The following is a 15049-nucleotide window of genomic DNA, read 5'->3' on the forward strand; positions in this document are numbered from 1 at the left end:
ATAGCGTTTGATTTTGATTTTTACCAAACTCATCAACAATAAAACATTGGAATAAACATTGGAATAAGATAAATACAAACAAAAATATTGTGTAAAAGAGAAAAACACTAACGGGATATGTATGTGTAAATTCGAGGCAAACAAAAAATTTCGAATGGGAATATAAATCAAGTAAATAATTATGTATAATTGAATAAAATATACAAATATAATGAGAGGATATGGGGAGAGTTAAAATGTATCCCCGTATAAGTCTAACGATTTAATTCTATCGACAGAAAGAATGTTTTTGTAAAATAATCAAGACTGACTGCAGATTACTATTTTTAAAGTGTTATGATGTAGCATATTCTAAGATATATCATAACATTTGATTACTATTTTTTAAATGTTATGATGCATCATATGATATAGCATTTGATTTTTATTTTTAAAATGTTATGATGCATCATATGATATAGCATTTGATTTTGATTTTTAAAATGTTATGATGCATCATATGATATAGCGTTTGATTTTGATTTTTAAAATGTTATGATGCATCATATGATATAGCATTTGATTTTGATTTTTTAAATGTTATGATGCATCATATGATATAGCATTTGATTTTGATTTTTAAAATGTTATGATGCATCATATGATATAGCATTTGATTTTGATTTTTAAAATGTTATGATGCATCATATGATATAGCATTTGATTTTGATTTTTAAAATGTTATGATGCATCATATGATATAGCGTTTGATTTTGATTTTTAAAATGTTATGATGCATCATATGATATAGCGTTTGATTTTGATTTTTAAAATGTTATGATGCATCATATGATATAGCGTTTGATTTTGATTTTTAAAATGTTATGATGCATCATATGATATAGCGTTTGATTTTTATTTTTAAAATATGATGTATCATATGATATAGCGTTTGATTTTTATTTTTAAAATATGTATCATTATATAGCGTTTGATTTTATTTTTAAAATGTTATGATGCATCATATATAGCGTTTGATTTTTATTTTTAAAATGTTATGATGTATCATATTCTATAATACATCATAACATTTGACACAAGCTAATACAATCATAGAATTAAATACAAATCAATCATTTTCATATTAATATAGTTATGATAGATGGAGAAAAAAATTTCTGTATTTATTTACTCGGATGAATCAGATTTAAGTATCTTCCTTCGTTAAGAAAACTATCGAACACAATGAAATGGGAGGGGGGGCTACGATACTGCTTTTACTTTGCATATTTGTTATAAGAATGGAAAAACGAACCTCTCGATGGAAATCTTTATTCGTAAAAAGGTTAAGTTCTTCCCCCATGATTTCCTGCTGGTTTAGTACATCCTGGTAGTCCATTTCTTTGATGATGCCGGGGTCATCAATGCCATTGGCCTTCAGGAACTCCATGTAAGCAACCTGGAATGCCTGGCCTATAGACTGGGCTATCAACTGGGCCTACAAAAACAACAACACATTCATTTTAGCTATATTGTTTGAAAAAAAAAAAAAAAAAAAAAAAAAAAGAATTAAAAAAGACATATATAAAATATTTGGATATATATATATATATATATATATATATATATATATATATATATATATATATACATATATACAGTAGAACCCCTGGGATATGGCATTAAAAATTAGTAACAAAATACAATACAGTATATAATACACATGTATATAATTAAATAACATTATGAATAACACTGTAAGGCGGGGCAAATACTGTAATCAGGGGACCGGGAAAACACTGTATTTCACATCGTAACCAGAAAAACTGTATCCTAGGGCCACCGTATCCCAAGTTTCTACTCTGTGTGTGTGTGTATATATATATATATATATATATATACTAGCAGGGGTGCCCGGCGTTGCTCGGGTGTTTGGAGGTGTATGCTGTGCAAAAAAAGCAAAAAAACAAAAAAAATGGTCAATTTTTTAAAACTTTGACCCCTATTATGACCCCTTAAAATTTATTGTTTCGGGCTCAAATCACTTTATTAATTAGATCCATGTTCAAGGAACCTATATCTAAAATTTCAAGTGTCTAGACCCAAAATTGTCCGAGGAGTTTGGTAGAGTTCTTAAAGGTCAAATCGTTGAAATTTGACCCCTTAACAGCCAAATTTCTGGCTGACACCCGTCACATCGATTTTCCCAAATCTCAGTACCCGGTATTTCAAATTTCGAGTCTATAGACTAAAAATTGACAGAGTTATTGCGTAGGGAAATGTACACAGACAGACAGACACACAGACAGACACGTTCACTTTTATAGATATATAGATATATATATATATACTAGCAAAAGTACCCATCGTTGACTGGATTCAAAAACAGTCTACAGAAAATGGACTGATTTATTAAAGTATGATAGGTTATGAAAAGGAAGGGTTGTAAATTTGGGGGTATCAAAACCAAAGCAAAATATGATGAAAGTAAAAATAAAATAGATAAACCCCATAACTTATTATACCATACCTGTTCACACTGAAACACTTATCACAATATTCTGTGGATCTATATTAAAAAAAACCTTGTTAAACTTTGTGACATATTTCAATTCTATGGAGGTCAGGCGCAAACGAACACCCAATAATTTTATTATACCATATTTCTTCAAACTGAAACATAATTATCAAAGTATACTTACGCAGATAAATTTGAAAAGTCTTTATTAAAGTTTGTGCCTATTCCCATTCTATGGAGGCCATGCGCGAACGCAGACCCCGCAATTTTATTATACCATCCCTATTTAAGTTAAAACATACTTATCAAAGTATTCTTATGTACATCTATATCAAAAACACTTTTTAAAATTTTTTAATTTTTTATTTCCATACTTTGTGGACCAGGCGCGAACGCAGACCCCCACAATTTTAATGAACCACCGTTCTGCCAGATCAAACATACTCATTCCTGTGTCTCGATACATCTTCTATCATTATATGTAATCAGTTTTTTAAAATAGTCAACCATATAGGAGCCTATTCGTGACCAGACACACACACACAGACAGACATTCAGCTTTATACTATAGATATAGTAAGTTATAAAATATATATTGTGATTAACCTACACAGAATATTCCACGTTTCATCCACGCTAGGATTCATTGGTTGTCTCGCATTTTTATATATATTAGTAATAAAATTAAGCTGAAAAATAAATTTTCAATAAGACGAACATATCAGGATAAAAAAAACTCTCTATCCAATTAAAAGGAGCCAAAAAATAAGTTAAAAAGATAAAGAGTAAAATTACATAGGAACTTTATTGCATTATCAAGTCAATAAGAGCCTTAAGAGGTCTTTCCCTTATTCCCCTTTTTGTAACCCCTATTGAATTGAAATATATATATATATATATATATATAAATGACAAAAAGATCTATATTCTAAATTCCAAGATGTTGTTCATCTTACCGTTTTTTTTTTTTAGCAAGTTAAAATGTTTAATTCTCGACAGCAGCTTTTTTGTAACACAGAAACAATCATATAATTATGTCAATTTTTGAATATTTTGGCCTTGACACATCAGAAGAATAAGAACTCATTAACTTGAAAATAAAATGAAAAGAATATGTACATAAGTCCGAAAAACATCCGAAGAGTAGTTGCAATTATGTTTTATGATATTTACACCATCTTTTTTTCATCTTTTAACAACATCTTGAAATGTGGAATATAGGCTTTTTTGTCATTTGCTCTGTAATAATTATTAACATACATTGAGCTTAAAAAATAAAAAGATTAGTATAAATAAATGGCGGAACATAATTGAATAAATATATTTTCCTCATATACATACATACATACATACGTACATACATACAGTCTTGGAAGCTTTTTTAACCTTTAAAACTAAAAAAAAAAAAAAACTATTTAATTTTTATATTTTTTATCATACATTGGAAAACTATTTAGTCAATAAGTCATTTAATCACCTGCAGTCATATATATATATATATATATATATATATATATATATATATAGCATGCTTGAAAATACCATAAGGTTGAAATAAATTATTGCATCGACAATTATGTAATTTCCGTGTTATATTTTGATATATTTAGCCAGTAGAGTTTAGTTTCCTAGAAGTACAGCCAATGAAACAACATGTGTCTACCAAAGAGTGCTCAATGAGTAAACAGAGCAGGTATATGAAATTTATGAAAAAATGCTTGAAAATACCATAAGGTTGAAATAAATTATTGCATCGACAATTATGTAATTTCCGTGTTATATTTTGATGTTATTGCTGTTTACCACATTGAGCTCTCATACCCGGATTTCCTCCTGGAATTATTCAATTATAACACTATATATATATATATATATATATATATATATAGATAGATAGATAGATAGAGTGATTCAAAAACAACTGACCCTAATAAAAAATTAAATAAGATCAAATGTATTGAACTAAAAAATAAATTTTTTTCAAAAGTATGTAGAGATTTTATTTGCACATAGTCCGCAATTAATTTTTTAATTCACTAACAATAGAAACAAAGTAGAGGTGAAAGGAGGCTGGTTGTTGTGTGTACGTCTGAGAAAATATTATGGAAAGAGGTGACATTATTTTAGACAATGTGTTTTAATTGGTATCAGTTTGCCAAAGGTCATCTTTTTGCAAATAACTTTTTTACAGTTTGTTACTCTAGTGTTCTCTCTAGTGTTCGCCGAAGTTGGCAAGGTGCTCTGATTCTCTTGAGCGTCTACAGTGTTGTGTCATCAGATATATATACTACATATTCCTGCTGCAACCCTGTTCCCTCTGGAATATATGATCTGCTTGGATTAGATCTGCTGTCTACTCGCTGGAATGTAAAAGTTGCTTCTGTTGCCGACAAATTATTTCATGTTCTTTTCTCACTGCAATACTTAAATATCGCCCTGTGCTGTGGCTGAACAGACCAAACCTTGTTAGAACCTCTGTATAATCACACGGGTGTTTCCTTAGAGATATACCAGTGATCTCCTTTTGCACTGTGTTCTGCAGCCCTGAACATGCTGCCTCAGAATTGTGTGACTGACCATGTATCATAGTCACATGTCATTGATACCATATAACCTACTGCATCTGCTAATCACATCCAATTAAAAGGAGCAAAAAAAAAATAAGTTAAAAAGATAAAGAGTAAAGTTACATAGGAACTTTATTGCATTATCAATATTGCTGTGACTGAACAGACCAAACCTCGAATTGTGTGACTGACCATGTATCATAGTCACATGTCATTGATACCATATAATCTACTGCATCTGCTAATCACATTCACACTTTAATTCGAAAGTATACCATCATGGATTCTGTTGTAATTGTGTTGACTATCGTTTGGTGGTGATTGGTTGAGCTGACTACAACCAACAAGTTCACTGCATCTCATATAACGACCGACCAGGCACAGTGGTCCAAGGCTGTTTCCGTTATGAGCATAAGCCATTCGTGGTTTCCATCGGCGGAGCCCATAGAGGCATGAACCAAGGATCATTTCAGCATCCCGTTTCACCGCCCAAGCCAGGTTTTGTGTTGGCCACCGTGGGGCTTCTTCCAGCCTGGTGGTGGTGCTGGGTCGATGGTTTCACAAATTAGATCGCCTGGGTTTTGACAAAGCGCATAGCTGAACGAATTAAGGCGCCTGGCAAGGAGGGATTGTTGAAGGGAGTGTATCTTGCAGCGTGCCTGGTCTGTGTTGTTAAAGATTAATTGTTGACAGCAGACACGTAGGATACGGCATAGATAAGGATGGTTGAACACCTCCAGCTTGCGAAGGTCAGTTGCACGCCAGGTCTAAATAATGTTAGCGTGGGAGACAGTTAAAGCAAAATATTTGTCATGACAGCATGATAATTTAATGAATTCATAGAAATAAAAGCTTTGATCGAAAAAGAGAAACATTAACACAATTTTCCTATAGAAAAATGACCTTTGCAGACTTAACAGCTGTCGACTCGAGTGTATAATCGTTGTATTAATCAAAATTATTACACAAGATTATATTTTGTGTTTTGCTTCACAATTAGCTCGCAAAAATCAAACTTGTTTCGTTTAATAGCATATCAACCTTTGTTTTTTTTTTAAATGCTGAATCCAAAAAAAAAAAAAAAAAAAAAAATGATGTGTTAAGTTGTTTATACTCCAAATAATTATTGCGTTTGCTTTTTGTTTTTTTTTCTTCAAATTTAATCCTTATCCTCGAGTGGCCTCCAGGTATCGATAAGTGGTACCCCCCCCCCTTTTTTTAACAGCATATCAACCCTTTTTGGGTTATTTCTTAATGCTGTAATTTTTGAAAAAAAAAGTTTTTATGGTTCAGGTTCTTTATATTTCCAAATATTTATTCATAATGTTTGGTTTGGTTGTTTTGTTTTAAGCATATTTTCATCCCTTTTTTTTCAGGTTCAATAATTTTGGCAAAAATACTTCAAGCAATTTAAATCTTCAAATAATTATTCATACTGTTTAGTTTGGTTGTCTTGTAGAGAAAAATAGTTCTTTTTGGCTTTGCAGAACATGATTGAGTTTTGCAAAGAGAAAAGAAAAACAAAACAATAAAATCAATTTTTGATGCATTTAAGTTTAAAATTTCAGACGGTCTGATCAAGCAACACCAATCCAAAATCAAGAGACTCTTCCTGGGTTTAACACTTGAATTCTATATGATCGACATAGATATCCAAGTATTTAATTAAGATTCTCAACCTTTCTGCTAATCATAATAATAATAATAATATATATGTATATATATATATATATATATATACACACATATATATAGGAAATTTATTACTGCGAGTCCAGAATGAGTTTAGATATTGTTTCAGCTAGGGGAAAATCCTCAAAAAGAAGAGGAAATATCCAACTAGTTTCGTCAGAATTCATAGATGGACTCTGACAAAGCTAGATTCTAAACAAAAATGTATCATATATATATATATATATATATATATATATATATATATATATATATATATAGCAGCCGTATAGCGCAACAGTTAGAAGCTCCGAATGTTTCGATCCTGGCTTGAGGTAGTTGCTTGTCTAGCTGCACTGATGAGCTGTGAAACAGCGAAACAGTACTGTATGTGGATGACTATATATATATATATATATATATATATATATATATATATATACACACACACACACACACACACGCACCCAATCACAATTCTCCTCTACCTTTCTGATAATAAATCAGTGAATTTGTGAGAAACTGTCATTAAAGGATGCATTTTTTTAATGTTTATTGAAATCGCTCCAGACAAGGCATAAAGCCACCTGATGTAAGGAGCTAAAAGAAAAAAAATATCAAGGTCAAAAACCTGTCAACGATAAGTGTTAGATGGAATAGTTTCTGATGCAGAAAACAGCAATTCTTCTCCCTTTATCAGAAACATCGCTCATGGTTTGTTTGTTTGTTTGTTTTTACAGCAATGCAACCTTTTAGGTCATTCCATGCTGAAAATTGTTTGGGGTTTTTCCAAAGGGATTGGTGTATAGATATTAGAGAAGTTAAAGTGATTTTTGTTATAGCATTTATGATATGTTTTTTAATTAATAGCTTTTGTTTTATTGCATTGACGGGTTACTTTTGTATTTGTTGAAATTGTGAGTTTCATCTTTTAGAAAAGTTTTGGTATTTGATTTTTTTTTTTTTTTTTTTCGGTTTGGATGCTTGGTATTTATATTTTGTTGTAACAGCACTTTATCAAGTCAGTCATTCGGTAGCAATATTATTATACTGTTGTGTATTATATTAAAGGGGTATTTTTTGAGGGTGGGGTGAGGTGGGGGGGTTTATACAGGGTGACCCAAAAAAAACAAAAGAGGTCATCTAGAACATATGATGTGGAACAGAGAAAAAAAGGCCAAAGACACTAGTGTTTTGATGTGATGTTTTGAATATAATAAACTTATGATCAAAGTTTAATTTCATTCAGACAAAACAGTAAGAAACAGAGCCTAATTATAGCTGGGGCCCGTTTTTATGGGTCACCCTGTATTCTTTGATGTAGGATAGGATTTTTCCGGTGTAAACATCACGCATGGAATGTGAGGACTAAAAGACAAAATAAGGGAAGTGAAATCACGCAACTGCGGAAGTAAACCCATTATCCACTTTCTACTATCCTTAAATTATAACATGGGGTCGAGTTAGTAAAAAAACTTTTGAGACTTGAATCAGAAATAAATTTCCGATGGTATTTTCTTACATATTCATAATTTTTCAATTTTTTTTAATTGAAAAATCGTTTCTCTAATCGATCCGGATTAAAAATATGTTGTTGTTTACAACATTTAAAAAAAAAAAAAAAAAAAAAAATGAAAAACACGTTGAACTTAAAATTTTATTTTTTTCAACTTCAAGTTTAGAAGCAACGCAAGTATGCGTGTTTGGTCAATTTTATTTTTATTTTTTTATTTTTTACAAAGGAGTTATCACTTATCAAGGCTCGGAGGCCACTCGAGGATAAGGGTTAATGGGTATATATTAGTCAATGTGATTATAGCGTAGTAAACATAAGTAGTGGGAATTTTGTAAATTGAATTACTTAGGGGGACGGTTCATCAAGAACTTGTTTACATTGGACTTGAAGACAATCAAATTGCAATCTTGCAAACAGAAGAGAGTTCAACAGGCGTGCAGTTCTAAGAAAGAAGCGTTGTTCATGGAATCTACGTTTAGGTTCAGGCACAGATAAAGAGTGTGGGAAATTATTGATAGTGATTTTGGCTAGATGAGTGTTTTTCGTGAAAGTTTGGCGAGTGGGGGGGCATAGATTGAAGCTCAGACGAGCACTTGCAATTAATACAAGAAAAGAAAACGCGTGAATTTTATTTTTCTACTGAGATTCCTGAACAAAATCTTTATCGAGTGACTGGCTGGAAGTATCTATTCATTCGAGAATTTTAATATTTATGCACGACAAATTAAGGTACGACGAATGTACAACAACTGCTCCTGCTGATTCTCTGCTTGTGTTATATTTAGGCACGACATGCGAGCAACCTGGGATTCTTATGCCAAGAACAACAAGAAGGAGCCGATTTTAATTTAGACCAACTGACATGCCATTTTTTTTCTTCTGCTTAAAATCTTTGTAAAAAATAAAGTGTTTCTGCTTTGTCCCCCTCAATGCCACCCCAAGACTGACGAGCGAGAATTAATAGAATTAAATTGTTGCTTATATATTATAAAATCTGATGTTACTGTTTTCAAGAGGTTAAGTAACCAATGAAGTTTAACGAAGCTAATACAAGAGTGCTCAATACCGAAATAGAGCAGGATATACTTTTTTTTGTAACAGTAATATGTTGCTACACAGTCGTGAGCATGTTTCAGTCATCTAGCTACCAGTAACTAGAGACCTTCAGGCAATACAGGTTATACACACACACTTGTCATTTTTCTGGTAAACATTTACTAGTAAAAAACAAATACTAAAAAAAAAATTAAAAAAAAAAAAAATACATTTAAGATTTTAAAAAAATAGACAAATATTTTTTTTTCTTTTTACAATAAGGAACATTTTATGTTTGACTAATTTTTAAGTTTTTTTTGATATTCCCCCAAATGTGGAAAAAAAAACAAAAAAAAACAACAAAAACAAAAAACAAACTTGTTTAGTTTTTTAGAAAGATTTTTAGTGAAATGAAAAATTTATTTAAAAAAATAAAAAAACAGGAGCCATTTCTTTTGCGTTCATTTGTTGGAACTAAATCTCGTACGAATAGAGAATCAACAGGAGCAGTTGTTGTACATTGGTCGTACCTTAATTTGTCGTACATAATTAATAAAGCCGACTCATTTAGCATTGCCTGCGAGTTTTTATTTTATTATTTAAGCCCCCCCCCTCTCTCCACCATATTTTCCCCTATCACATGAATTTTTTTTTTCTAAAATAAGATTTTGAAAATCAAATTTAATTACAACAGTATCGTTTGGTCATTAAATTATTATGCCAATGTTATTTTAATGTTTTATTCATAAAATTATTGTAAAATTGTCAATTTTTTAATTAAATCAAAACTTGCTAAGAAATTTCAAGTCAAAGAAAAACTTTGTTCAAATGTATAAATGCTTACAAATTTCTACAAAAATTCATTTTTTTTTTCTTTTTGCTATTAACAAGAGCTGACATGATTACTAATCAACAAAAATGCATTCTGGCAGATTTAAATCTGGATTTTTTTTTTTTTTTTTTACATAGGATTTTTAAAAACTATTTTACACTACAGTTTTTTTGTTTTTTTTTCATTAAACAATCTATCATAATAAAAAAGTGTGTGTGTGTGTGTGTGTGTGTTTATATAATTTTTGGAATATATTTTTTTCCATCATGGGTATGTACATTATGCAGATTGTTCTTTAATTTTGTGTTTTTGTTTTTTTAATATAAGCAAAATTCTGGACAAGCACATTCTACTTTTTTTTTTTTTTCATAATAAACTCTAGGTCACATTAAATCTGATGATGCAAAGTTTGCAAGTGTAAGGAGGCTTTCAAACTTTCTCCACAGAGTAAAAATGGAGATATCTACCCCCCCCCCGCAGACACACACAAAAAAAGAAAAAGAAAAAAACAAACAAATAAATAAAGACATTTACCTCTTTCTGCGTTTCATAAACCATTCCAAGGGGCTCGTAATGAATATGCCTAAAATCCATGGGGCCAAGATTACCTCCAATCGCAAACATGTTGTTGCTGTAACTCCAAATGCGCAGAACTACGTCTAAACTTTCACAACTTTGTTTTGTTCTTCAGTTTCCTTCACTCAAATTTGGCAAAAGGAAACAGTTTTTTTTTTATCATTTCAAAATTTCCAACGATAAGTAATTCTACACCAATATAAATGGTTTTTCATTTATTTTTTTTATTTTTTATTTTTTCAGAATTGGATTTTTTCCAATGAACATGAAAGACTAAAGTAAAATATATATATATATATATATATATATATATATATATATATATGATTCTGTAAGTTTATTTTTAATAACAAAGAATGTATAGCAACGTTTAACAAATGCAAATCACAACAGAATGTGGTTCTGTTTATAGAATTGTGAGTCTGGCAGAAAATGAGAATAGAAATTTTGGAATGAAAGAAAAATTCTTTGAGAAAAAAAAAAAAAAAATTCAAATGCAGGATCTTTAGATATATATATATATATATATATATATATCCCCAAGTGTTTAATCACGATTCTCTTCTACTTTTCTGATAATAAATCAGTGAATTTGTGAGAAAGTATCACTAAAGAATGCAGGGTTTTTTTTTTTTGTTTATTGAAATCGCCCCAGACAAGGCATAAAGCCACTTAATTTCTGCGGTTGTAACATTATCCCGTATCACTGTTCATATATATATATATATATATATATATATATATATATATATATATATATATATATATATATATATAAATTTAAATATGCATATGTAAATAATATTGTAAATTTAAATATGCATATGTAATATTATTATATCATTGTGATAAGAATGATTTTTTGATTAATATAAAATTAGAAACCTAATAAAAACTTTGGACATTTTTTTTGCTAAAAATTCAGAATAAACTGTATATTATTTAACAAACAATTAAATTATATCTATTGTAATAACAAAAAAAAAAAAAATATGTATAATAATGTTTAATAGCCGCAAATTATAATAATAGAAACATTTTTATTCTTAACGATGCAAACAATGGGCTCCCGTTTAAAGAACTCGATAAAAACTTTGGGATGAAAGATAGAAGCAATTTCAGGAATTTAAAAAAAAAAAAAAACCAAGAAATTCTTTGGGTAGAAAAAATAATTTTACAAAATTCAAATAGTCATTAAATAAAAGAAAAAAAAATTCCAAATTTTATATTTAAATACATACATAGATGTAAATATATATCATCATATTAAATATGATTATTTGAGTTACATAAAATTAAAAACCTAATAAAAATTTAAGACGTTTTTTGGGGGCTAACAATTGAAAATCAACCGTACAATATTTACCAGGCAATTAAATTAATTTCATAAACTCTAATGTAATTCTAAAAGCTAAATGCTTCAGCCCTGAAAAATTTTATGTTTCTTTTTGTATAGTTTAGACATTTTTCAAGTTGGATAAGTCGAATACTTATGGTGAAACTATTAAGCAACTTCTAAGGATAACAAAATAATTGATACTTTAGTTAGAGAAAATATAAACAAAATATTTTAACTTTTACTGATATCGATTTTCTATGCATATAACCCTATTGTCAGTGTCTGACACAAGTAGACTACTCGTAGCAACCACTGATTTGCATGATAAAAAAATATTTCTCAAGAATTGATGTGAATCTTACAAATAAAAATAAATTCTATTTCTATGGATTTAATGTGATGAAGATGAATTTTAAACATTGCATATGAATGTATACATTTATAAAAAGGTTTCGAATAATCGAAAACAAAATTGCTTATAGGTTTTTAAAAAATGGTTTATAGTGTTGGATACAATTAATATTTATAGGAAAACTATCAGCCAACTTTGACGGATAACGAAATCTAATTTCTAAAACTCACTTTTTCTGTCTGTCTGTCTCCACATTTTCAAACTATCTCTTCAGAAACGAAAAGTCACACACCGGCGCTAAGGGGGCCCTCAAATGATTGGATTTTTTATGGACCGTTTTTTTTTTATGTTTTTAAAGGGTCGAAATTGAAAAAAAAATCGTCATGCATTTTTTACATTCATTTTAGTTTATTTTTAATCAGTTCATATGCGTGTCACGTTGGTACAGTGGTAACGTCACCAGCTTTGAAAGCTACAGTTTTGCTTTCAGTTTCGATTCTAGCTGATGGCACCCAAATACCTTTTTTTTTTTAAAAAACTTTTGAAATCACGACTCTATAATAATATATACGAAATCTAGACAAATTTAAATATCATATTTAAGTGTGTTTTACGACCAGGCAAAACCGAGTGCCCCTCCCCCTCCCGCTAGTAATTGATATTTCAAAAAGGGAAACTATAAACAAAATATTTTTTTAAATTGAGATTGACTTTCTATGTATATAGCCCTATTATCACTGTCTGACACAAATATACTAATAGCAATCACTAATTTGCATTAAAAAAAAAAAACAATAAAAAAACATTAATAAATAAGGTTAACCTTACTAATAAAAATCAATCATATTTACATGGATTTAGTGTGATGCAGTCAGTGAATTTTAAACATTGTATACAAACGCATACGTTTACAAAAAGTTTTGAAATACCAAAATCAATTGTTTATAGTTTCAAAAGATTTTAAGATTTAAAAACCGGTAATCACTATAAACAGAGGATATGATGGCTTCAACTAAAACGTTTTAAAATTCAAACATATCTAGATTATTTTAAAAAAAAGTCTTCTTTGAAATCAAACTTAAACTATTATCAACTCAAGTTAGCCATTTACCCTTGCATTTTCCTCCATTTTCTCAGCATGATCACCCCCTAGTCAAATATTTAAGCAAAGATAATATTTGCAAATCTTTGTAATGAAGGAATATTTCTAACGAGAAATCTATCATGCAATAATTTAGAAGCCGAAGTTTCAAGGCGGTAAATAATAGTCTGGCTTGTCGTCGTCAGCTGCCATGCATTCAGGGTAGGTCTGTTTGTTTTGCCTGAAGAGATCGATAAAGAATGGCTGCTAATATCAGCAACAGCTGACACCTGTCACACTTTGAAGACTGCCGCCAACGAAAACAGCGCCAACATGGATTTTTCACTCGTTCTTTGAGAACCAGATTTATATATATATATATATATATATATATATATATATATATATATATATATATATATATATATATATGATAGAGCAACAATAATTCTTAAGTGATATATATATATATATATATATATATATATATATATATATATATATATATATATATATATATATCACTTAAGAATTTAATCGCTTTCACTACACCGATGAAAACTGAAGAGTCAATCGAAAATTATGTACTTGTAAAAAAAGTTTTTTAATTCTTTTTCACAATATTATTTTGTATTCCTGCACGTCACCAATTGAAAACGAATAAAGAAAAGTTATAAGCTTTTATACTTTTCGTATTCTTTTTTATACATTTACACACACACACACATTATATATATATATATATATATATATATATATATATATATATATATATATATATATAAACAGAACTACAATAATTCTTAAGAGTGATATATATATATATATATATATATATATATATATATATATATATATATATATATATATATATCTTTCTTTTCCACTTTTTTTTTGAGAACTACTTGGCCGATCTAGTTGAAATTTTGTATAGACCTTTGTTATGAGTATTATAGTATCAGTTCGATGCACAGTTGAGGACTAATACGGATTAATAATGATTAGCATTTAATGCGAAAATGAGCATAAATTTAATCATATTTAAACATCAATTTCATGTAAAGCACCAAGTCTTATTCAACAGGCTATAACTTTTGCTAGGTTTTAATGGGCAAAAAGTATAGTATAGTGTGTGTGTGTATATATACTTATATATATATATATATATATATATATATATATATATATAATTCAGTTAACTTGATACAAAGTTGTCATGTTGCTTACAGAAATAAAACTTTGTGTATGGCAGAAAAAGAAACAAATTTGAGGATGAAAAATCTTTAGGAAGAAAAAAAAGTTCCTAAAGTAGGAAAAAATATTAAGTTCAGATCATGGTTTCATTCTAAAAATACATAGTGTGTGTGCCTGTATGCATATAGATTAGTGAACCTTTGACGAGACAATTAACAACGTCGAAACAGATCGATCCATGCATATGACTTTACTTATATATACACACACACACACACACACACACACACACACACACACACACTTTAGAATAATGTAATGCAATAAATCTTCTGGTATAGAAATCCAGTAAATATCGGTCTTACAAAGGAGAAACCAAAGAATTATGC

At 29.3% G+C, this 15049-nt stretch overlaps 1 protein-coding gene across 42 annotated transcripts in view; it reads right to left on the reverse strand.

The window, feature by feature from the left end:
• LOC145258348 (uncharacterized) overlaps positions 1 to 15049 on the reverse strand; it is a 393885-nt gene that overhangs the window by 18785 nt on the left and 360051 nt on the right. For all 42 annotated transcript variants that reach the window (XM_080116584.1, XM_080116585.1, XM_080116581.1 and 39 more), the window contains one exon: positions 1295 to 1477. In XM_080116584.1, coding sequence (XP_079972710.1) covers positions 1295 to 1477 — 183 coding nt within the window. The remainder of the gene's footprint in view (positions 1 to 1294; positions 1478 to 15049) is intronic.

This window comes from Euprymna scolopes, chromosome 33, assembly GCF_053919585.1.
Source record: "Euprymna scolopes isolate OS-2025 chromosome 33, ASM5391958v1, whole genome shotgun sequence".
Lineage (NCBI taxonomy): Eukaryota > Metazoa > Mollusca > Cephalopoda > Sepiida > Sepiolidae > Euprymna > Euprymna scolopes.